The sequence below is a fragment of the Bos taurus genome, chromosome 5, assembly GCF_002263795.3.
Source record: "Bos taurus isolate L1 Dominette 01449 registration number 42190680 breed Hereford chromosome 5, ARS-UCD2.0, whole genome shotgun sequence".
In the NCBI taxonomy this organism is placed as follows: Eukaryota; Metazoa; Chordata; class Mammalia; order Artiodactyla; family Bovidae; genus Bos; species Bos taurus.
Genome location: NC_037332.1, coordinates 56884486 through 56910749, shown reverse-complemented (window position 1 = coordinate 56910749; position 26264 = coordinate 56884486). Strand labels below are relative to the sequence as shown.

Genomic DNA, 26264 nt, shown 5'->3' with positions numbered 1-26264 from the left:
GAGAGGTGGTTGGAGGGAGGGCCGGAAGAATCGCCGACCAGGTGGGGAGAGCTCAGTGATGGGGTGCAGTGGAGAGGAGAGGCCCGGTGGGTGGGGTTGGTGCAGGAGGAGGGGCCGGTCTCTACAGGGCTCGGGACACTGCCAGGTGTACCCAATTCCCCCTAGACAGGGCATCGCGGAGACGCGCACGCGATGGAGCAGAGGCTGGGGGTGGGGAGCGGGGGGGTCTAGCAGCTGGTGAGAAGGGGGCGGTGTTTGAGAGTTGGGATGGACAACGCCCAGGTCCAATCATTGAGAAAGTTAAAAAAAAAAAAAAACTTGGGGGCGGAGATAAGATGAGGCTATCCAATGAAAGCAAGGCGGTGGGCCGTCCATAAAAGCGGACCGATTCCTCTGCGCTCTGGCCCGCTGCGGCTAGCGGTACATGAAGGCGCTGAGGGCGGGAAAGCTAAAGTTGGGGCAGTGGCGAGGGCCAAGGACGCGGTGGCGGTCAGAACGATGGAAGCCTCGGAGAGAGAGGAGAGCGGTACCCCTTTTCACTCGGATAAAAGTGAGCCATGTTCAAGAGGCCTCTTAGGTGACCTTCGACATTCGAAGGCCAGAACCAGCCCTCAGTACCCTCCCTCGTAGTACGGCATCGAGGCGGAACGCCGAGTCTCCAGCACGTGGTGTTGGTGAGTGAGGAGTCAGACGGCCGGAAATTACCCCGGCTGGAAACAGCCTGCAGCACTTAAGTGAGATCCGTGGGTGGAGGAAAGGTCACCCTAGGTTGCTAGGGTGCCTGGGTTTTCGTTTTATTTCTACTACTTAGTGGCCGTTTAAGACTTAGGTGTCCTTAATTCTGAGCCCTTAAACATTTTATAAACCGTTAGGTGCTCCTGAAATTTTATCTTATTTTTTAATTGCTTGCCTCTGTATTCCTCACGGTTAGAAAAGATGTACAAAAAGGATTTTGAAAACTAAGCACATTCAGAAATTTTATCATTTGCAACAAGAAGAGCATTCGCCTGTATCTTCACAGCGTTTAGTAGAAGCTCATGGAAATAATAACTTATGGTGTGTCAACCGCTTTATATAATCTCCCTCCTTCTTACCAGAGACCTAAAGAATAGCTGTTACTAGTCCCATTTTGAAGATGAGGAAACTAAGACTCAGAAATTAAGATTTTCTTTGACTCAGATAACCCCTCTAATAGGTTCCAGTCTCTGACCTCAAGGCCCTCTCCACCATGCAGCCCTTACCAAAATTAACCATTGAATTATCCCAGGAAATGACCTCTTTCCTGAAGGAAGATTTGTGTGGGGACAGTATGATACAATACTAAGAGTTGGCTAGAGGCTTACTGTATCACAGAATGTCACTAGCTTTCCTTTTTGTTTTTGGATTAAAATGAGCAACAAGGATAACTGTGGGAAAAGAAATATCAAAACCATACACTGGTATGTTCTGTGGAAAGGCAGTTCTCCTTTGGCTTGGTTAAGGTTGGAATGTTATTTAGTTTAAAACCAAGTAGAGTGACCTTTCTTTTGTTTTGGTTTGTTTTTCTCTGCTGTAGTCATCCCTTAACTGCCCTATCCCTTCTTCTGTAGGTAGGACTCTAATTCAGGGACTCCAGCATACCCTGGCTGCCTTATTAATGGATTTGCCCATTACTTCTTTTTTTATTATTATTTTTAATTGGAGGATAATTGCTTTACAGTGTTGCCTATTGATTCTTTAAGAAAGTTCTGGGACTTAATACTTGGTGTAAACTTGAGCCAGCATTGATTTTTCCAAATGTAGTAGGCTAATCGTATCCTTATTTCACAGGAATGTTATTTCTCTGAAGCTTTTTGAGCTGTCAAGAAACAGATGACATGTATCAGGGCATTTCTAAGCATTACCCAGAAGGTATTTGCTTCTTTTTATTTCCTAGCCCCTGCTCTTTTGAATTAGCTTTAATTATAATCAGTAATAAGTTCCTCACTCTCTTTTCCCCCAGTTCTCTCAGATAGTGGGAACTGGTTGGGCAGTGAAAAAAATCTATGGGTAGAAGGGGAGGTTCTTTTCATAGAGACTTTGGACTCTGCATAGAGTTGTTTGACTTTTGGACTGATTCTTCCATTATAGCATAGCTGCTTTTGCATGAGGATGACCGGTGACTTGAGAAGCCTACAGCATTTAAGAAGATACAAGTTTGTCATCCTAGGTGGTTAGAGTTTAGCAGTGTCAAGTTCTTTTTCTGTTTCTGATTGGAAAAGGTCCTATCTAGTTGAATCTTTGCAGAAGTACTCGCCAACTGTGACATGGCCAGCTAGATCTGACTTTTCACAAGTGAAGGAAAACTCTTTCAGCTATCTCTAATAGTAGATTTTTAGGTCAGTCCCTGGTTGTGCTAAAGTTTTGTGGTATATGGAGGAGGATTTCGAGTTTTTAAAATCAGAAAAGCTGCATCTTCTGTGGTACAAAATTAGAAACTTGATGCTTATGTTTGGAGGATGTTTATTTGTTATGATTTAGAGGCTCACATTTGTTCTACTCTTAGACTGTAGTTAGAATCTCAGTCCAAGTGAAAGATTATTTCATATAAGTTATTTTATCATTAGTGTTTGTTTTGCTAATGTTGCGTTCAGTTCAGTCGCTCAGTTGTGTCTGACTCTTTTCGACCCCATGGACTGCAGCACCCAAGTCTTCCCTGTCCATCACCAACTCCTGGAGCTTACTCAAATTCATGTCCATCCAGTCGGTGATGCCATCCAACCATCTCATCCTCTGTCGTCCCCTTCTCCTCCCGCTTCAATTTTTCCCAGCATCAGGGTCTTTTCCAATGAGTCAGTTCTTTGCATGAGGTGACCAAGGATTGGAGTTTCAGCTTCCACATCAGTCCTTCCAATGAATATTCAGGACTGATTTCCTATAGGATTGACTGGTTTGATCTCCTTGCATCCAGGGGACTCCCAAGGGTCTTCTCCAACACGACAGTTAAAAAGCATCAGTTATTTGGCACTCAACTTTCTTTATAGTCCAACTCTCACATCCATACATGACTACTGGAAGAACCATAGCTTTGACTGGACGGATCTTTGTTGGCAAAGTAATGTCTCTGCTTTTTAATATGCTGTCTAGGTTGGTCATAGCGTTTCTTCCAAGGAGCAAACATCTTTTAATTTCATGGCTGCTAATGTTGCTATTGGTGTACATCCCTTCCTGACTTAGTTTCTCCATTTGTAACATAATATTGTCTTTTACTGGATAAAATACAAGTACTGGGAACTCTGACATATTCATGGAATGAATTGAAAATGATTATGTATCTTTTTTACTGTACATCTTGGAGAACCTTCCAAATCAGTATATACTGTGCTCTCTTTTATGGCTATGTAGTATTCCATTGTCTAGATATATCATTATTATTTTGAAAGTCCCTTATTGGTGAATTTTTGTGTTTTCCCTTTTCTATTATTATTAGAAGGACTTCATTTCCTGGTTTGTTTGGGACAGTCTCATCTATGCCATTTGTCCCAGTTTAAATATTAACAGTGCCCTCGTTTTTTTAAAGGGTCCTGATTGGGACGAAACAATATGTTTTATGGTTACGTTAGCTATTACAGGGAGAAGGCAATGGCACCCCACTCTAGTTCTCTTGCCTGGAAAAATCCTATGGATGGTGAAGCCTGGTAGGCTGCAGTCCATGGGGTCGCTAAGAGTCGGATGCTACTGAGCGACTTCACTTTCACTTTTCACTTTCATGCATTGGAGAAGGAAATGGCAACCTACTCCAGTGTTCTTGCCTGGAGAATCCCAGGGACGGGGGAGCCTGGTGGGCTTCCGTCTATGGGGTCGCACAGAGTGGGACACGACTGAAGCGACTTAGCAGCAGCAGCAGCAGTAGCTATTACAATGCTGCAGTGAATACGAATGAATACCTTTTTATTTTGCAGGTTTGCAAATATAACTGAGTTAAATCCTAGAGGTAGAATTGCTGAGTCAAAAGGTATATACATTTGCAATTTTGATAGATGTTGCCCTGTTGCCTTCCATATTGGTAACACAGTCTCACCAGTAATCAGGAGAGTACTTGTTTTTCCACTTTTACTTCAGTTCATTATCACTTAAAAAAAAAATGTTTCTTTCCAATAGGTGTAAAATGGTATCTCAGTGTTGTTTTTATTTTACTTTTTAAAAATTACAAATGAGGTTGAGCATCTTTATGTGTTTAAGAGCATTTTGTGTTTCCTTTTTTATGAATTACATGTTTTTCCATGTTTTTGTTGATTATTAGAGTTTTGGTGTTTAGCCTTTTGTGAAATGAGTTCCATACATCCCTCTACCTCCCAAATCATTTGACTTTTGGTTTTCCATTTGTAGTTTCCCATATGGGAATTTTTAATCTTTATGTAGTCAGATTGCTCCATTTGTATCTTCTACTCAATGACTTATTATTCATCAATAAATATGTAATCTTTGATTTCCTCATCCTTCAGATCCTCTGTGTGTGTGTATGTGTTAGTCGCTTAGTCGTGTCGGACTCTTTGTGACCTCGTGGACTGTGTAGCCTGGCAGGCTCCTCTGTCTGTGAAATTCTCCAGGTAAGAATACTGGAATGGGTTGCCATTTCCTTCTCCATAATAAGTCTCAAAACTGTTACTTCTCCCCATTCCCATTGCCACTATTCTAGTTAAGTTTCTTAATTTTGGTCTCCCTCCCATCAGTTTCACTCACTTCCAATCTGTTCTTTACAGCATAGCCACAAGTGACCTTTGAGAAATGCAAATCTGATTGTGTTTTGTTTTTATAGAACCCACTGCTGGTTTCCCAAATCTAGCATAAATTAAAGTATAGTAAAAAAAAAAAAAAGGGGGGGGGGAAGAATGTTTTCTCATGAGAGATGTGGACACTTAGCAAATGTAGCGAGCTCTTAATTGTGGGGAAAATAAGAATAAGAATAGCTAGAGAAGAATGTACAGTTCAGGGAAGGGGCTTTTGTTTGTTTTGAATGTTTGTATTTTCGTTTTGTCTTTTTAAGAAAACTATCATCTCAGTATGCAGAGGAGGAAAGGCAGTAGAGATGAAAAGGTTGCAGATAGGAGGTAAATATTATATGCTGAGATTATAGGAAGAAGTGAGGTAGAAAGCTTGACCGGTAAGTACTTAGAACAGCTATTGTAGAGCTAAGGGAAGGCACTAACTAGAATCTTCTGGAGTGTTGGGAAATATCTAAGAGCATGTTGAGATGAGAAGTTTGCAGTTTAAACATTTTATACAGAAAAAATATATAGACAGTTTATGTGGGAGTGCTGTGAAACTTTCAGAGGACAGATAATCCCAATCTTAATTTGCTTTGTTCCACAAAAGAGAAAAGGAAGAAAAACTTTACAACCTGCTTTGTTAAATTACCATATACTTTAAAACCCAAACCAGACAAGAACAGTTTAGGAAAACTACTTTTAAAGACATAGATGCAAAAATCATACATTTTTGTAATCAAGAAATTTTTATCCCAGGAATGCTAGAATGGTTTAATACTAGCAAATGTGCATAATTATCAAATCAGTAGATTAAGATAGAAAATCTATTTGATCCTCCAGATCATTGCAGAAGAAATATTTGGTAAAATTAAATATCTGTTCATCTTGAAAGTTCTTAGTCTACTAGGCAAGGAAAGGAATATCCTGATAAACCTGACAAAAGGTTTATCAGGGAACAGGCCTGGGTTTACTACTTCTGTTAAATATTTTATTGAAAGTCGTCTTATTGTCCAGTAAAACAAGAAAAATAAATGGTATAAAGATTATGAGAAAGCAAAATTGTCATTATTCACAAATAATATTTATAAGGAAATCCAAGTAACAGGTAAATTATTGGGACTAATAAGAGGTCAGCAAGTTGCTAGATAAAAAGATCAGTATCCAGAAATCAGTAGCATTGCTATGTTGAAGTAATAATTATGCCTATTTTTTATGATGGTGTTACACGCTGAGAAGTACATATAAATAAACTTAATATAGAATTAATAAACCTAATAAAAGAATTTTAGGGAGAAATTAGTTAATGGAAAGGTATACTATATATATTAAGCTGGCTCCCATGATACCTACCTCCTGATTTTCATGCCTGTGTATACCTTTCCCCTTAAGTATGAATGGGACCTCTGGTTTGCTCCTAATAAACAGAATACAGCAATCGTTACTTTCCCTGTTGGCTTTCAAGAAGCAAGCTGCCATGTGAGCTGTCCTAAGGAGAAAGCCACATGCTAAGAAACTGAAGGCAGCTCTCAGCCAACACCTAGCAAGAAAGTGAGGCCCTCATCCAAAAGCCTGGAAGGAACTGAATGTTGCCAAGTATCATGTGACAGAGTGGATCCTTCCTGCTTTGAGCCTCAGATGAGAACTCAGCCCTGGCCAACACTGATTGTAGCTTAGCTAAGCCATGCCCAGACAACTGACACATAGAAACTGTGAGATAATAAATATGTGTTGTTATATACCACTAAGTTTACAGTAATATCTTACGTGGTAGTAGACAACTAAAGAGGCTTTCCTGGTGGCTCAGATAGTAAAGAATCTGCCTGCAATGCAGGAGACCTGCGTTCGAGTCCTGGGTTGGGGAAATCCCCTGGAGAAGGGAATGGCTACTCACTATAGTATTCTTGCTTGGAGAATTCCATGGACAGAGGAGCCTGGCGGGCTACAGTCCATGGGGTTGCAAAGAGTAGAACATGACTGAGCGAGTAATGGAACACATAGAGTGTTAAATGGAGGGAAACAGAATCAAAAAGATGGAGGCTGTCCCCAAAGTAACATAATCTTAACACAATTCCAATCAAAATCTCAACAGGGTTTTGCACAGAATTTTCATGAATCCTAAAATCTTAGTAGAAAACAAAAGAGAGAAGCCAAGATAATTCTGAAAAAGAGTGAAGAAGTGTCTGGACTTCTCCACCGGATATCAAAACTTTTATAAAGCTATATGGTAATAATGCGATTAACTTTTAAAGAAAATTGCCAGTTTTCTAAAGTGGCTGTACCATTTTACATTCCCACAACCAGTGTATGAGAGCTTTGATTTCTCTACATCCTCATCAGCACTTAATGTCTTTTTGATTGTTGTTGTTTAGTCGCTAAATCTTGTCCAGCTGTTTGCAACCCCATGGACTGTAGCCACCAGGCTCCTCTGTCCTTGGGATTTTTCAGGCAAGAAATACAGGAGTGGGTTGCCGTTTTGTTCTCCAAGGGATCTTCCCAACCCAGGGATCGAACCTGCGTCTCCTGCATTGCAGGCGGATTCTTTAGTCCTGAGCCATTCTAATGGGCATATGGTAGTTTCTCATTGTGGTTTTAATTTGCATATCCCTAAAAGCCAATGATTCTGATTTTTTATGTACTTGTTAGTCTTTTAGATGTCTTTGATGAAATGTCTTTGGGCACCACTAGTCTTTTGTACATTTAAAAATTGGATTGTTGTCTTATTATTCAGTTTTAAGAGTTCTTTGTATATTCTAGACACAAGTCTTTTATCAGATATGTGATTTGCAATATTTTCTTGCAGCTAGTGACTTTTTTTTTTTCTTCCATTTTTAAAATAGTATCTTTTTAAAGTCAAAAGTTTAAAATTTTAATGAAGTCCAATTTATCATATTTTTCTTTTATGCCATGTGCTTTTGGTGTTGTGTCTGAGAATTTTAGTCCAGAGTCATGAAGATGTTCTCCTGTTTTCTTCTAGGAGACTATAGTTTTAGCTTTTTCATTTAATTCTGTGATCCATTTCGAATTAATATTTGTGAATAGTGTGATTTAAGGATCTCAGTTTTCTTTTTGCATGTGGATATCCGATTATTCCAGCACTGTTTGTGGAAACCTTTTTTGAGAATTAGTTGACCACTAATATAAGGGTTTCCTTCTGGTCTCTCAATTCTGTTCCATTGATCTACATTCCTATCCTTATAACAATACCACATTCTCTTGAGTATTTTAACTTTCTTGTAAGTTTTGAATTCAGTGTAAATCTTTAAACTTCTTTCTTTTTCAAAATTATTTTGGTTATCCTAGGTCCTTTGCAGCTTCACCAGCTTATCAACTTCTGCAAAGAAGCCTACTAGGATTTTGACATTGAAACTATATATTAATTTAGTAGAAATTATCATCTTAACAATTACTTCTTTAATTTTTCTCAGCAATGTTTTATACTTTTCAGTGTATAAATTTTACATTTGTTTGATTAAATTTATTTCCATTTAATTCCTTTTGATGTTATTATGAATAGAATTTTCTTAATTTCATTTGAGTCTGTTTATTGCTAGTGTGTAGGAATATAGTTGATTTTTGTATATTGATCTTGTATTCTGTGACCTCACTGGACTCATTTATTAATTCTAGCAGTTTTATTGTAGGTTCCTTAGGATTTTCTGCACAGACAATTGTGTTTATGAATAAGGATAGCTTTATTTCTTCCATTCCAATCTGGATGCCTTTAAGCTATTTGGTTTTGTTGTTGTTGTTTGCTTGCTTTTTCTTAGGATATTGTCTAGAACTTCCAGCATAGTGTTGAACAGAAATGGTGAGAGCAGTCACCTTTGCCTTGTTCCTGATTTTAGGGGGAATGCATTCAGTTTTTTAGCATTAAGTTGAAGTTAGCTGAGGAGGTCATGGCAACACACTCCTGTATTCTTGCCTGGAGAATCCATAGACAGAGGAGCGTGGTGGGCTACAGTCCATAGCGTCACACATAGTCAGACACACTGAAGTGACTTAGCATGCATGCATACGTGAAGTTAGCTGTAGGGTTTTTGTATTTATTCTTTGTCTATTAAAATGAAAATTTCTATTATTAGGAGATCATGAATTAGTTATATCATGAATGAGTATTGGATATTGTCAAATGTTATTTCTGCGTTTACAGAGATGATCGTGGGGATTTCAGTTCAGTCACTCAGTCGTGTCCCACTCTTTGCAACCCCACGGACTGCAGCACACCAGGATTTCCTGTCCATCACCAACTCCCAGAGGTTACTCAAACTCATGTCCATTGAGTCGGTGATGCCATCCAACCATCTCATCCTCTAACGTCCCCTTCTCCTGCTTTCAATCTTTGCCAGCATCAGGGTCTTTTCCAATGAGTTGGTTCTTCCCATCGAGTGGCCAGAGTATTGTAGTTTTGGCTTCAGCATTGATCTTTCCAATGAATATTCAGGACTTATTTACTTTAGGACGGACTGGTTTGATCTCCTTGAAGTCCAAGGTTCTCTCAAGAGTCTTCTTCAACACCACAGTTCAAAAGCATCAGTTCTTCGGCACTCAGCTTTCTTTAGTCCAGCTCTCACATCCACACATGACTACTGGAAAAACCATAGCTTTGACTGGATGGACCTTTGTTGGCAAAATAATGTCTCTGCTTTTTAATATGCTGTCTAGGTTGGTCATAGCCTTTCTTCCAAGGAGCAAGCATCTTTTAATTTCATGGCTGCAGTCACCATCTGCAGTGATTTTGGAGCCCAAGAAAATGAAGTCTGTCACTCTTGCCGCTGTTTCGCCATCTATTTGCCATGAAGTGATGGGACTTGATGCCATGATCTTAGTTTTCTGAATGTTGAGTTTTAAGCCAACTTTTTCACTCTTTTCTTCTTTCATTTCCGTCAAGAGGCTCTTTAGTTCCTCTTCACTGCCTTCCATAAGGATGATGTCATCTGCGTATCTGAGGTTATTGATATTTTTTCCCAGCAATCTTGATTCCAGCTTGTGCTTCAACCAGCCCAGCCTTTCTCATGATGTACTCTGCGTATAAGTTAAATAAGCAGGGTGACAATACACAGCCTTGACGTACTCTTTTCCCGATTTGGAACCAGTCTGTTGTTCTGTGTCCAGTTCTAACTATTGCTTCCTGACCTGCATACAGATGTCTCAGGAGGCACGTCAGGTGATCTGGTATTCCCATCTCTTGAAATGGAGTAGCCATCATAGTCAACAAAAGAGTGCAAAATGCGGTACTTGGATGCAATCTCAAAAACAACAGAATGATCTCTGTTTGTTTCAAAGGCAAACCATTCAATATCACAGTATTCCAAGTCTATGCCCCAACCAGTAATACTGACGAAGCTGAAGGTGAATGGTTCTATGAAGACCTACAAGACCTTCTAGAACTAACATCCAAAAAAGATGTCCTTTTTATTATAGGGGACTGGAATGCAAAAGTAGGAAGTCAAGAAATACCTGGAGTAACAGGCAAATTTGGGCTTGGAGTACAGAGTGAAGCAGGGCAAAGACTAATAGAGTTTTGCCAAGAGAACACACTGGGTCATAGCAAACACCCTCTTCCAAAAACACAAGAGAATACTCTACACGTGGACATCACCAGATGATCAATACCGAAATCAGATTGATTATATTCTTTGAAGCCAAAGATGGAGAAGTTCTATACACTCAACAAAGAACTGACTCATTGGAAAAGACCCTGATGCTGGGAGAGATTGAAGGCAGGGGGAGAAGGGGACGACAGATGACGAGATGGCTGGATGGCATGTCGGACTCAATGGACATGATTTTGAGTAAGCTCTGAGAGTTGGCAATGGTTGGGAGGCCTGGGGTGCTGCAGTCCATGGGGTCGCAAAGAGTCAGACATGACTGAGCAACTGAACTGAACTGAAGAATTTTCCACAGTTTGTTGTGATCCACACAGTAAAAGGCTTTGGTGTAGTCAGTAAAGGAAAAGTAGATGTTTTTCTGGAGCTCTGTTGCTTTTTTCATGATCCAGTGGATTTTTGATATCTGGTTCCTCTGCCTTTTCCAAATCCAGCTTGAACATCTGGAAGTTCATGGGGATTTTCCATTATTCTATTAGTATGTCATATTACATTACTTGATTTTTAGATATTTAACCAGCCTTGGGTTCCTGGAACTAACTGCAGTTGGTCATGGTGTTTAAACCTTTTTTTATATGTTTCTGAATTCAGTTTGCTAATATTTCATTGAGGTTTTTTTATATCTGCATTCATAAGGAATATTTGTATATAGTTTTTTCCTTATGATCCCAATCAGTTTTTAATTTAATGATTTTTTCATATCCTTTGATAATCATTGCCCAGACCAACTGTTTCACTAGGGTTTGTTCTATCATTCCTTATTTATTATTTTGAATTCTTGTATAAATAAGGACTTTGCTTCATCAAGTATTTAGTCATTCACGGATACAGTTCATATAGAAAAGGTAGGCTGTATATTTGATTTGTTTCTCTTTACTTGCCAATTTATAGAATAATAAGTTGGTTCCATAATATCAAAGGTGATCAGTCAGTTTTAAAAATTACTATGAATTTGAACAACTAAAATATGTTTACATTCTTTGCAATTTTTATTTCTGATGCTCAAATATCCCATCTCTGGATAGTGGGAGTCCCCTCAAAGTTGACTCTCGAATCCTTTGACACAACCCCAGTAGTTTTTTTTTTTTTTTATGGTTGACAGATCTTAACAGTAAAAAAAAAGCTTCACACTTGTGGACTTCTCTGGTGGTCCGGTTTTTAAGACCCTTTCCAGTGCAGGGAATGTGGGTTTGATCCCTGGTTGGGGAAGTTCCACATGCCTCAGGGTGTGGCCCAAAATTAATTAATAATTTCAAAACAACAACAACAGCAAGAGCTTCACACTGTTTATGATAGAGTAAGTGTTTCTTTAATGAATAATTAAATGAAAATTACCTAGGACCTTACAGGACTTTTAATGCATACTAGGTTTGATGTATATCTTAGGACTAGCTTGCTGCAATCATTAAGAGTATGACCGAAAATTAGAAACAGTAATTTATAGAAGATTCACGTAATAGATTTCCTAAACATTAATTCTCCTGAAATAAAATTTCTATTATACTTAGTTTTAGATATGGTTCATAACACATGTCAATTTTATGATTTTGATGTTGCCTTTTCAAAGAGGTGAAATACTTGGAATACTGGCCCCAAATAGCTGAGATGCATATGAAAGAAATTACTTCAGCAAGCCCAGACTCCTGCATCTTCCCTAAAATAAGCAATAAAGTCCTTAACTTGAATTAATAAATTCAAGTTAATAAATTCTTTAACCTAGTTTTTCCTAATTAACAATAATCTTTTGATATTCAGACTACTTGCCCCTTATTGCAAACTTCTGTGTAACCCTGACTCCTTCCTCCGCCGCCTCTGAGCAGTTCTGTCAGTCACTTGAAATGGCTGTCTCCTGGGCTTGACGTCCTACAAATTCCCTCCGAATAAAACATTACTCAATTTTTAAGTTGACAGAGGGTAAAAGTATATGTCCTTTTGCTTAATAGTGCAAAAGGAGATATGCTATTTTGCATTTCCACACACAATATATGATAGCCTTTTTACCACACTCTCTCCACCAGTCTTTTGTCAAGCTTTTGGATTTTTGCCAGTCTGGTGGGTGAGAAGTGGTGTCGCCAAGTAATTTTAATTTTATGCTCAACAACACATTTTAATAAGTTAATGACAGTCTACATTAACATATAAAGAAATTTGCCATTAGACATCTAAAATTTAATGAGTTGGCTCTGATCCTCAACCTGCAGATTATTTAGTTAGATTTGTGGTAAGAAGTAAGATGGATTTGTTAAAACAACTATTATGTTAATGAAATATTCAATTAAAAAAAGATGGATTTATTATCCTCAACACGGCAGAGTAAATAATCAACTATGGTCTCATACTTGGAAAACATTTTATAACCAACAAAGTACTTTTACAGTCATTATAATTTGACTGTCATGATTATTCCTGAGAAATAGGACAGGTGCTATGCTCATTTTGTAGAAGGGAAAACTGATTGAGATTTTCCAGTTTAACACAGCAAATGATAGAGCTGGGTTTAAATTTCGAATTTCTGATCTACCTATATACAAATTCTGTGCTTTCTCTTCCTGGTATTTGCTAAAGAATGCACGACCTATATTACCCAGGAGGTGGCAGTGTTCTCTTAATGTTCATTGAGCTTCACTTTCACACTGGAGACACTTGAATTGAAAATTGTATTCTTCCAGCTGGTATTCTTGAGTGTAAGTTAAATTTAGGTGTTAAAGATAAAAGGATGAATAAAAGTTGGTGTCTGCTTCCTAGAAAGTCACTATGTAGGTACAAGAGTTGGGGCAGTAAGTAAGAGTTAAAAGCCTACAAAATTGTGTACAAAATGCTGTAGGAATACAAATTTATAGTGGGCCTTTTGGGTGGTGTCTTATATGTGATGATGGTATAGTTATATCTAATACACAGATGAGAGACGCAGGTAAATTCTAGCTTTCTGATCTCCTAATGACAAAAAAAAAAAAAAAACCCACAAAAGGAAAATCATATGCATTGTAAATGTAAAGGAAAAAGCTCCTACATGTCCTAATGTGCCATTCCATCACTATCAACACTATATTCAGTATTTTTAATATTTTTTCAGATGTAAATTTAGTGTTGAAGTTTATTCCATTTGTTCATTAACCAAATATATTTTTTTAAGTGGTGTGTGTGTTTTCACATGTGTATCCAAAATGTGTGTGTTGAAGTGGTTTCTAGTTCATCCTGATTTAGGGTGCTTTTATTTTTTCAAGTTAATTAGTTTTTTATTTTTGGCTGTGCTGAGTCTCCATTGCTTCACGAGAGGCCTTTCTCTAGTTGCTGTGAGCAAGGTTACTCTAGCTGAGTATGAGGGCTTCTCTTTTTGAAGAGCGTGGGCTCCAGGGTGAGCCGGCTTCAGGAATTGCGGCTCTTGAGCTCTCGAGCAGTCTCAGGAGTTGTGGTGCACTGGCTTAGTTGTTACGTGGCATGTTGGATCTTCCCGGACCAGGCATCGAACCTGTGTTCCCTACATTGGCGGGTGGTTTCTTAACCACTGCACCCACCAGGAAAGTCCCAGGGTGTTTTTACTGCTTCTGTCTAAAGGAGCATGTTTCTGTAAGTGTTGCTTTTTCTCCTGCGACTGCCAGAGGACGGTAGAGCACAAACCTAGCATTTGTGCATGACTACAGAGAGTGTTGATCTTAGAGCATCTGGGCGTTTTACATCCACTAAGTAGAAATTAGGGTTCCGCTCTAGCTGGAGTTTCCTTTCTTCTCTTCTTCTAGAAAGGGATGAAGGAGATCCTTTTCAAGAAGCAAGCTCTCATGGGGAGGTTGTCACTGCTGACAAATATTTTTAAATGTTAGTTTAGCCAGATGCTGTTAAATACTGGGGATATAATAGGGTACACAAAATAGTCACAGTCCCTGTCCTCATCAAGTCTGTGATTCTGGCAAAACCTACTGGTGACTAGTAACCTCATAAATAATGTATATTGATGTTTTAGAAGCCACTTCTTATATTCAAATCTTCTTGTGTTTCATCTGAGAGTTTCAGGTTATGGTACAAATTATCCCTGAGAGGAAAGCAGAATTCAAGCAAATTACCTTCTAAATATATAATGAATCAAACCTCAGGTAGAATCTTAAATACTTAATTAGCAGTACTTCCCAACAACTGTAGTTTTCCATAAATCTTCTTGTTTGTATTATAGGTTTATCCCTAGAAATATCCTCCATTGTGCAATTTAGGAACAGACTGAAATGTTAGATATCTCTGCTACTTGAGATAGAGTTGATTTCAGGAAAACAGTTGAACTTTCACCTTTGGAATCTTAGGATTATTCCTTTATTATTTATGACCCCTAAATATATATTTATAAGAATTTTAAATCACACAATCAAATCACAGTGATACAAGAACAATGCTGAATTATGACAGAAAGTCTGGATTCCGGTGTCAGATATTATTTGACTCCCAGGACCTTATGGAAGTGAGTTTACCTCTCTGGGTTTTTGTTTTTTTTTTTAATCTGAAAATGAGACAGGACAAAGGAAAGGAGGTATCCAATTCACCAGTGTTATAACTCATTATCATCCTCACTGCCTCACACTTTTTGCAATGTAGGATTTAATCACATGAAATTACCAGTATTTGACTATTTGAAAAGATTCTGTGTTTAACCTACATAACCAGCCATTTCATTTGGTTCAGTCTAATTGTTGAATTCATTTGTGGGCTTTTATTGTGATTATCTGAGTTATTTATTTTAGGGATCAGTTCAGTTCAGTCGCTTAGTCGAGTCTGACTCTTTGCGACCCCACGAATCGCAGCATGCCAGGCCTCCCTGTCCATCACCAACTCCCGAAGTTCACTCAAATTCACGTCCATTGAGTCAGTGATGCCATCCAGCCATCTCATCCTCTGTCGTCCCCTTCTCCTCCTGCCCCCAATCCCTCCCAGCATCAGAGTCTTTTCCAATGAGTCAACTCTTCACATGAGGTGGCCAAAGTATTGGAGTTTCAGCTTTAGCATCAGTCCTATTTTAGGGATAGCTGAAGCTAAACAAAATTAATGTCTCAAGTGTGAAGGAAACGTGCATTTGGAGACTATAATATTGCCTATCAATGCAGTCCATTCTGGGTGTGCATAGAATCCAGTCTAATCTTTTCTTTCTACATTATGCTAATTTTCTGGTCCCTGGATGCTAAGATGATTTGATTGCTGTATTTCTTTAGTGTCTGGCAAAGGAAGAGTTACTTGAAAGTTTTGTTAGGGTTTTCTTTGTAATAAGTTTTGGCCAGAAGTATCTTCTTATGGAAGAGGAGAATATACTATTAGCACTGATATCCAGAGTATGATTAATTAAATAATTCTTCAGAGTTACCTGTCTTTTCCCTCTCTTTTCTATGAGTTATGTCAAGGAGTTGAAAGGGCAAACTTTCTCAATTTCTAGCTTTAGACCAATTTTGTCATTTTGTCATTCCATCCTACATCTGAAGGGAACAGGGCTAAGTTTTTCTAGTTGTTTGATGCAGATCGTTAAATATTTCTGCTTGAGTAAGCTGATGTGCTAAACTTTTTTTTTCCCCCCTTCTTGAGGCATTATTCATCTCTTTACCATTAAATAAATTGAACTTTTGGGTCTTTTGTCATTACTTAGACTTTTGGTCGCAGAAGTTAATCAGTGAGAGGAAAGATAACCCACAGAGGATTTTTTTTTAGTTCCCCACCCAGGATAAAACCCATGCCCCTGCAGTGGCAGTGCAGACCACCAGAGAAGTCCCAAGACCTCTGACTTCTCTACCTGAGACACTTAAAACTGTTGTTTTGTTACTGAGTTCATGCTTGTACTGCTTGTTACAGAACAGGCCAATAAATCGAGAGACAAGTTGTTGAGGCAGGGAATAGTGACTTCATTTGGAAAGCCAGCAGACTGAGAAGATGGTGGACTATTGTCCCAAAGAACCATCTTACCCAAGTTAGAATTCAGGCTTCTTTTATACTAAAAGGGGAGAGGGGGTGTGGTTGGTTGTTACAAACTTCTTGGGGTCAGAATCCTTTGTTCTTGCATCTGTCCATGTAGGTCAGGTTATATTGTTTCTGTGTACCTCCAACATGATAAATGTTACATGAATGGAAAAGTGTTACACCTTAAAAGTCAGAACCTTGAAAACGGGCTGTTCTTTATATTTCAGGCTATAGGCAGTATTCTTAACTTGTAGCAAAAGCAATAGAATACAAAGGTTAAAGTAAAGAAAACAGATCCAATATGGAGTCAGATTTGTTCTTCCCTATTACAGTTTTTCTGGAGAAATCACATACTAGTCTATATAGAATCTGAGGTATAGATATCTGTTTCTAAGAGATGTTCCAAATAACTATTTTACTTTTTCCCCCTCAGAAAAACTCCTGGGTGCTGGGCCCAAAAGAACCAAGAATTTGAGAAGCTTTGACTAAATCTAGAAAAATGTAAGCAGTCATAATCGGCAAAGCAGATGAGGGGGTTGGGTATCAAAGTAAACACACTGGAAGAAATAGGATTCTTCCTCTTCTCATACACTTTCTGAATCTAATCACAGAACTCCATCACCTTCACTATCGCTTCCATAAGATTCTATAACTTCCTTTATTTATTTTTAAAATATTTATTTATTTATTTATTTAGCTGCACTGGGTCTTAGTTGGCAGTGTGTGGATTCTAGTTCCCTGGCCAGGGATCAAACCCAGGCCCCCTGCGTTGGGAGCACAAAGTCTTAGCCACTGGACCACCAGGGGAGTCCCTACTTGCTTTAAAAATATACTTACCAGGGACTTCCCTGGTAGTCCAGTGGCTAAGACTCTGCAGCCTCAATGCAGGGGCCTGGGTTCCATCCCTGCCTGGGAACTAGATCCCACATGCTGTGAGCAACTAAGGTCTTGAGCCACAACTAGCGATTCCATGGGCCACAGCAAAAAATCCTGTGAGCGGCAACTAAGACCCAACACAGCCTAACAAATAAAAACATATATATATATATATATATATATATATAAATAATAGAATTTATAATTGGATCCTTCTTTATCTACTTTTAGAATGGCAAAAACGTGTTAAATTTTAGGGTATATGAAGATCTACTTTTTTTAAAAATCTATTTCAGTTTCTTAAAGTACCAGGACTCTAGAGAAATGGGAGCTGGGATGTCTTGTCTAATGTGCTTTGATTCTGTATTATTTTGTTTCCTTTTTTTTTTCCCTAGAGATAAGATATATTCCACCAATTTCAGGAGACTGGAGTTATGAAAAGAATTTTCAAACAATCAGATCGTTTGCTTCTGGAAGATAGAGAAAAGAAATTGGGTTGGATGATTCCTGAAATTTCTTATTCAGTATTTCCACTTATATAGTTCAACCTATCTAGTCCTAGTATGATCTTTTGAATGTAACTAAACTACTAGTTTTTGGAAATGTTCACACAGATCATAAAATCTGGGTTATATAATACCCAGAGGGATACACACTGGGAGACAGAGCAATTAATCTAAATGGAGCTAACATCCAAATAGGAAAAGGAGTACGTCAAGGCTGTATATTGTCACCCTGCTTATTTAACTTATATGCAGAGTACATCGTGAGAAACGCTGGACTGGAAGAAACACAAGCTGGAATCAAGATTGCCGGGAGAAATAGCAATAACCTCAGATATGCAGATGACACCATCCTTATGGCAGAAAGTGAGGAGGAACTCAAAAGCCTCTTGATGAAAGTGAAAGTGGAGAGTGAAAAAGTTGGCTTAAAGCTCAACATTCAGAAAACGAAGATCATGGCATCCGGTCCCATCACTTCATGGGAAATAGATGGGGAAACAGTGGAAACAGTGTCAGACTTTATTTTTCTGGGCTCCAAGATCACTGCAGATGGTGAGTGCAGCCATGAAATGAAAAGACGCTTACTTCTTGGAAGGAAAGTTATGACCAACCTAGATACCATATTCAAAAGCAGAGACATTACTTTGCCAACAAAGGTTCGTCTAAAGGCTATGGTTTTTCCTGTGGTCATGTATGGATGTGAGAGTTGGACTGTGAAGAAGGCTGAGAGCTGAAGAATTGATGCTTTTGAACTGTGGTGTTGGAGAAGACTCTTGAGAGTCCCTTGGACTGCAAGGAGATCCAACCAGTCCATTCTGAAGGAGATCAGCCCTGGGATTTCTTTGGAGGGAATGATGCTAAAGCTGAAACTCCAGTACTTTGGCCACCTCATGCGAAGAGTTGACTCATTGGAAAAGACTCTGATGCTGGGAGGGATTGGGGGCAGGAGGAGAGGGGGACGACAGAGGATGAGATGGCTGGATGGCATCACTGACTCGATGGACGTGAGTCTCAGTGAGCTCTGGGAGTTGGTGATGGACAGGGAGGCCTGGCGTGTTGCGATTCATGGGGTCGCAAAGAGTCAGACACGACTGAGCGACTGAACTGAACTGAACATCTGTTAGCTTTTTACCAAGTGTTTACCAAGTGTGCCACATACCTTCCTAAGGGCTTTATATGCGTTGCCTTATTTCACTTCATTACAATTTTAGGAAGTAGAGACTATTTACTGTATTTTACAGATGAGCGAAGTGAGGTTCAGACATGTGAGGTAGTTCTCCCAGTGTCACTCAGCTTGTGGGTGAGAGGACTGAACAGAACTTAGATTTGACCCTAAAGGCTAATGAAGGAGCTATTATCTCCGTTTTGGAAATGAGTGCATCAGAGATGTTAAGTAACTTGGCCTAAAGTTACATAAACAGTAACTAACAGTGGTGTCAGGATCTGAATGCATGTCTGCTTTTCTCTAAAACTTATGGTTTTGACTATCTTAAATTCTAAGATATCGTTGAGCATTAAGGAATGCAGTAAGAGAACACAACACATTGAGAATATTAGGATTTTTAAGAAATTAGGTTGAGTGTTGTTATAAACCTCATTATATTTATTTATCTCTGCTGGGTCTTAGTTGTAGCACACAGAATCTTTTTAGTTGCAGCATGAGAATTGTGCTCTAATATAGAGTTGAAGTGAAATGTTAGTCACTCAGTCGTTTTCGACTCTTTTTGACCCCCACTTCACTTCAGCTCTGTATAGTAATTAGTTCCCTGACCAGGAATTGAACCCAGGGCCCCTGCATTGGGAACGCAGAGTCTTAACCACTGAAAGATAAACCCCATTATAAATCAAGTCTTAAAGACTAAGGTTTTGTGCCATATTGTTAGGCTAAGGGAGAAGGACCTAAATGGCAGTGATAACTTGGCATATAGTGAATGAGAACCTCTGAGGGCAGAAAGGGGACTTAAAAAAATATGGCATCGGTGGGAGATGCCTTTATTGATTTATTGACTGCATTTGGCTGCTGTGCTTCCAGTCTCAGTTGCAATTCCCACATCGAGGCTGTTCCCACCCTTCCTGTGTCCCTTGAGCTTAGCAGGCACTTCCTGTCCTATTAGAAATGAAAGTTAGAGATTGGGGGTGTGGTATGTATGTATTTACTCTGCAGAATGTTGGTACTCTTTGTCCCTTTATGATAGCAAAAAGCTGACAGGAGAACTAGAATAGAGACTGGGACTTCATTTAAGGGAGGGTTTGGCCTTAATGTTTGTTGTGGCAAAGCAGACAGGTTAATTTATTTCTTAGAATATCCACTATGACAGTGAGGGGGCCTTAAGAAGGGATTTGAAGGCTTTCATCCTATATACTTGGACTAGATTGGTAAATTACTGGATAGTGTTTTTAAATTTTTGGTTTCCTACAAGTTTATTTTATTGTTAAGGTACCTTCTACAGCACATTCCTTTAGTAATATTAGAGGTAAGTGTTGCAATTGTGTTAAATTTTTGACTCTAAAGTTAATGTTCCTTTCCTCCTAAGATCTTTGTATTTTTCTTCTCTGTGAAGCCTGTTTTTAAAATAGTTATTTGTTTATTTTTCTGCAGTTTAGAGACAGCTTGAAGCAAACATCCCAACTCTGTGAACTTCAGCTTGGGCATAAACTTCAGATAGGGTGAGTAATCGTTTCAGTTTCATGGACCTTGAAGCTCGGAATAGTGGGATGAAGATTCATATAAGATAGCTTACAATTGTCAAAGAAATCACTAGGCAATTACGTCTCAGTCAAGCTGGGGGAAAAAAAAGCACTAAGCATCAAGTTTCATGACTTAGTCCAGTTTGAAAAATCATTTTTGAAGTCATACCTGGGGGAATCTGAAAGGATTAAGAAGCATCAGCGTAACCCGAGAGAAATAAAACTGTCCAAAGATCTGAAACTAGTTACTCCCATCCTCTGTTTTGCTTGTCTCTGCTCTTCGGTGAGCTCTTTTGTTTGTTATTCTGTGTGTTAAGCTCACTGTAAATATACAGTGTGTGTGTGGGGGGAAGTACTGAGCTTATTTTCTTCACATGTTCTCCAAAGCAGTGTCCCTTTAAAATCAAGCTTGGAATCTTATAGCTGAGATCTAAGGAGAAAATGTCCTCATTTTTTCCATGAGAATCTGAACTTGTACAAAATAAATAAGAAAGGGGATAGAGTTGAAAGAGGTAGACCTAAAAACTTCTTTTTGGTCTAACTGCTAAGCCTATGAAAAATTAAAAAATAACATCTTGGGCATTAGGACCCAGTGGAAGAGCCTCACTCACACTCGGGGTTAACTTCTATCAGTGACGTAAACAAGCAGCCCTAGCTCATTCTTTACTCCCCCTCCCTCCCCCCCTCCTCCTCCTCCCTTTCCCCTCTCCCTTCTCTTCCTCCCTCCCTCCCTCCTTCTCTCCCTTCTTTCCTCTCCCTTTCCCTCTCCCTCTTTCTCTCTTAGCTTCCTGACATTAAAGAGAAAATGCTGCTATCAGTGACGTCCAGGCCTGGGATTTCGACTTTTGGCTATAACAAGAACAACAAGAAGGTAGGGAAAAGTGCTTTTTTGGAATTCAGCTACTTCCTTTTCTGGGGATCGGGGAGTGCCCTTGGCTTTAACATTCTCCTTAAGAGGGGAAGAGGCTTCCTCTCCTCTCAGCTCCTCTCTTTTTCCACCACTTTTTTTTGTCATCTTTTCTTACCTGGTTCTGAAGTTCCAGGAATTTACAGTCCCTTACCTGAGGCCTGAGAAGGCAGTGAAATTAAAAACAAATCAAGCTTTGCAAGTTCGGAGCTTTGTGAAGTTAGTTTGACTTCCTGCTGATGTATCCAGTTTTCACAGGGAAAATATGTCACCTCAAACCCTGGCCCCCAGCCCGCTCACTCCAAGGTTATTTCGTTGTTTTGATTAACTGCGTTCTCCTCCAGCCCACCTTCCTTCCTACCATTCCATCAGCGTTATCGGGTAGCTTGAATACAGTCAGTGAAATCACAGCTTCATCTGAGGACTGAGTCTACTCTTGGAGCTTAGATAGAGACCCTACTCCACCCAGCCTGTAGGCAAGGAGTTTTTAAGAGAAGACCTTGGGAATTAAGGCAGAAAGTTTAAGAAAGAAATTAAGAAAGAAAGTAGGATTCTTTGGGGTCTGCTGCTAAGCTGGGGCTTCCTGCTCTGCAGATAGCCAGGCTCAGCAGGCATCTTTGAAGTCTTTTTGATTAACCCACAGCTGCCAGAGAGTTGTGCTATGCTTGGGCACAGGGGCAGTCTGGGGAGAGGTGTACAGTCGTGCCCACAGTTGCCAAGGAATATCTTGGGCAGTTTCTTGGCATTTCAGTGCACACAGTATTGACTAGGAGGAACTTTATGCTATAGCAGAAAGACCCTTTACCCTCTGTCTTGATTCTCTAGCTGTTCTTTGTAGAAAAAGGTGCCATATATATTTTAGGATATTTTGCTCATTTGATGGATTGTTGGGGCGTGGGAAGGGATTCTTGACACTTTCTTATATACCTAAGGAGTCTGATATAGGTGAACAAAGTATCTGATCAAGGCAGTGGGTAAATGTTTGGAACCGAGACACCTGGTGTTAGTTTATATGGTATTCATTCTGTCATTGCTTCCCTGGGGGCTCAGACAGTGAAGAATCTGCCTGCAATGCAGGAGACCAGAGTTTGATCCTTGGATTGGGAAGATCCCCTCGAGAAGGGAATGACAATCCACTCCAGTATTCTTGCTTGGAGAATTCCATGGACAGAGGAGCCTGGTGGACTACAGTCCATGGGGTGGCAAAGAGTCGGACATAACTGAGTAACTAACACACCCTGCGCGCGTGCGCGCGCGCACACACACACACACACACACACACACTATTATATCCTTAAGAAATATGGGTTCATATGTTATCAATTTTATGTACACACATAAATCAATATGATTTTGACAGAGGGGTAGCTCATCTGTCTTTATTCTCTTCAAATCTTGTATGCTGCTGCTAAGTCGCTTCAGTCGTGTCTGACTCTGTGCGACCCCATAGACGGCAGCCCACCAGGCTCCCCCGTCCCTGGGATTCTCCAGGCAAGAACACTGGAGTGGGTTGCCATTTCCTTCTCCAATGCATGAAAGTGAAAAGTGAAAGTGAAGTCGCTCAGTCGTGTCCAACTCTTAGCGACCCCATGGACTGCAGCCCACCAGGCTCCTCCATCCATTGGATTTTCCAGGCAAGAGTACTGGAGTGGGGTGCCATTGCCTTCTCCGTCAAATCTTGTATAGTACCGTGTAAAAGTTTCCTTCCTAATTTTTTCCCTCCAAGTCTCTCAGATTACCCATTAAAATACAGTAAAATGAATTCCAGAAATTGTTTTTTTCCTATTAGTACCCATGTATTTGATGATATCTAAAATATTCTTGTTTCTTAGCTCTGTACTTCCTTTTCCGCTTGTTGTATAGGAAACATTTAACCAGCTTCTAAATCTAGGATATTGTAGGGCAGGGGTCCCTAACCTCTGGGATCTAATGCCTGATGCCCTGAGGTGGAGCTGATGTAGGAATAATAGAAAGAAAGTGCACAATGAATGTAATGCTCTTGAATCATCCAAAAACCATCTCTCACGCCAATCTGTGGAAAAATTGTCTTTCACGAAACCAGGCCCTGGTGCCAAAATGGTTGGGGACCACTGGTTTAGGGGATGAGGGTTATTATTGTGGACTGGGATTCAAATATATCTCTTTCTGATAACTTGTAAGGTTTGAGAAGCGCATTAAGAAACCTGGGATGGGGTAGATCGTAATTATTCAGGGTATTTGTCAAATGTTCTTTGGGTTCTTATAGGTCAGCATTATGATGACATCACTTTGTGACTATGACACCTTGTGTGTATATATAGGTTTGTAGGTGTTGGCCCTATTTAAATGAAGTGATTGCTACGTTACTATTTGTCTTTTTGTTGATATGTACAGCTTAATGTGTTCATTTTTTGAGAAGAATGTTTGGAGTGAATCTGATCATGTAATCTGGCTGTTTATATACTGAAGGTTAGTTTTTAAAATAAGTTGTTAGTTTTTAGTAATAAACGTAAGACATATTTATTTTTAAAATTTAAGCATAAAGAGGTATATAAAACAAAAAATCTTCCCTTCATGTCCTGAAGTTACTTACCTAAATCCCACCTGGTAAGGGAAGTAATTAGTAGCAGCTTGCTTTGTCTATTCTACCAGACTTTTTTCAAAGTTTTAATTTTGACATTGGCTTATTTGCCGTTTCTATTAATACCTAAGTTTGTCAGGTAGAACAAGTCAATGTGAAAAGTTTTGGAGATCTCTGGAACATTTGAAAAACTGAAATAAAATTTTAAATTTTTGAAAAGGTATACATTATAAATATCTGCTTTTCTTTTCCATCATTTTGTTGTACCAAAATCTGTAAGTAACAGATTTGTAGAGATCCATTTTCTTTAAGGAGTATTTTTATATCATAATTTACTGTAGTTGTCACTTCTGGTTAGTGGAATAAAAATAATTTCTTGAGTGAGCTCAGTGTGAAAAGATTTATTTGTACAGCATTTTTGTAACTTGATTAATTTTTATTTAATGTCTTTTAAAAGTAGAATTGTTTGGGGACTTTCCTGGCAGTCCAGTGGTGAGGACTCAGTGCTTTTACTGCCATGGCTGGGGTTCAATCCCTGGTCAGGGAACTCACATCGTGTAAGTCCTGCAATTTGGCAAAAAAAAAAAAAGGATTGTTTTATTTTGAAACATATTTGTATATTTTATCAGAGAATTTGTTTCCTGACGAGCCAAGGACAATTACAGTTTTCTTACTCTTTCTTGGCTGTTGTAAATATAGGTATACAATCAACAAATGTATAATGCCTGATAAAGGCACACACATTCTTTCTCAGGATGTACTGTTGAATATCCATTCTTTTTAATGGAATTAAATAATCACAAGGGCTTCCCTGGTGGCTCAGTGGTAAAGTATCTGCCTGCTAATTCAGGACACACTGGTTTGATCCCTGGGTCGGGAAGATCCCCTGGAGAAGGAAATGGCAACCCACTCCAGTATTCTTGCCTAGAGAATTCTAAATCATAGAAAGGAGAAAATGTGAATTTCAAAGAGAGATTCTGAAAAATTATGGTATTTAAAAAAAAAATCTATCTTAATTATTCTTAGTTCTTAAAAAAAAGAAAAGACTAAAGGTTAAAAAGATCAGAGTTCTAAGGTCTCAACACTTCCTTCAACTTTGGAAAGAGTTGCCTCAGTAGAGAGATTTGTGTATAGGTGAGACTGAAAGAGGAAGTGTTTGTGAGTAAAGGAATTTCAGACTTGTAAAGAGCCTAACCACACCTTCCCTGACATCATCTTTCTGGCATGTGTTATTATAAGTTAACTCCTCGGAGCATCAACAACCATTCCCTTTGGAAAAAAAGAAAAGAGACTTTGTTTAACTTGGGATAATTTGCCTTCCCTGACCTATTTTGCATAAGTTTCTATTTCTTCTTGATCTTAACATATTGAAGGCCATATTGGGGTGTGGAGTTGTGGGGAGTTGGGTGGGGTGGAGGAGCAGAGGCCGTGATGAGAGCAGAACTGGCTGGTAGGCATTGCCAGATTTTCACCCTTTAAGAAGTTTGAGTTACCTGAAGTCTTTGGAAGAGTTAACTCAGGAGAGCAGAAAGTGGGAAGCAATACTAGAATTGTTTATACTTCTAACAGGGAGAGAGAATTTTTGTGTGTTAGCTACATTTTCATCTAGTTTCCACTGAATCAAATTTAGTAGAACTTTTATTTAATTTGTTTTTTGGCCACAATGTGTGGCATGTGGGATCTTAGTTTCCCCACCGAGGATTGAACCTGTGCCCCTTGTAGTAGAAGCACGGAGTCCTAACCACTGGACTGCCAGAGAATTCCCTGGTGGAACTTTTAAAGTCCAACGTCTCATGACCAGTGGCAGCTAATAGTTCTGGTTATCGGTAATAAAGGGAACTCAGTTGGTTAAAGTTTACTGGTAATGTCTCTCCATTGATTCCCCCTTTTTTAGCTCTACTACACTAACTTAGACCTGTATTACTACAGTAATAAACATCCCACAGGATCTCCTCGTCTCCTGTTTCTCCACTCCCTACCCCTTGTCCCCAAGTAATTTTATACCCGCTACCAGAATAATCTTCCAACATTCCAACAGTATAGTGCTGAGCATTTCTTGTGTAAAAACCTTTGATGGGCATATGTGTGTTAGTTGCTCAGTCATGTCTGACTCTGCGACCCCATGGGGTGTTGCCCGCCAGGCTCCTCCGTCCGTGTGATTTTCCATGCAAGAATCCTGGAGTGCGTTGCCATTTTCTTCTCCAGGGGATCTTCCTGACCCAGGGATCAAACCTGGGTCTCCTGCATTGCTGGATGGGTGTATATTACCTGCTAAACAAAATCCAAATCCTTAGCCTAGTGCCCACTGTTGGTTCAGCTTACCTTATCTCCCCCACCTCCCCTGCACGCTGTCATTACACTGACTCTACTTGAACCAGTTGTGTTATCTGCAGTTCTCTGGCGATACTCTTTGGTTGGTGGTTTACATTTCTAATCGCCTAAGGAAATATGCTGTAAGACAGGAAAATATAGAAA

General features: G+C 39.3%; 1 protein-coding gene across 10 annotated transcripts in view; it reads left to right on the top strand.

Annotated features, from left to right (window-relative positions):
- The first annotated feature begins 402 nt into the window (after positions 1-402).
- Positions 403-26264, top strand: part of RBMS2 (RNA binding motif single stranded interacting protein 2) — a 78207-nt gene continuing 52345 nt past the window's right edge. Inside the window, exons 1-5 of one of the 10 annotated variants that reach the window (XM_059886243.1) lie at positions 403-674; positions 4464-4568; positions 16689-16756; positions 17527-20301; positions 21107-21193. In XM_059886243.1, coding sequence (XP_059742226.1) covers positions 21128-21193 — 66 coding nt within the window. In that variant the 5' untranslated portion in view covers positions 403-674; positions 4464-4568; positions 16689-16756; positions 17527-20301; positions 21107-21127. Of the gene's footprint in view, positions 675-1809; positions 4569-11948; positions 16757-17526; positions 20302-20994; positions 21194-23562; positions 23678-26264 lie in introns of those variants that run through there. The other 9 variants (XM_059886242.1, XM_059886245.1, XM_015471079.3 and 6 more) reach the window with 9 other exon arrangements.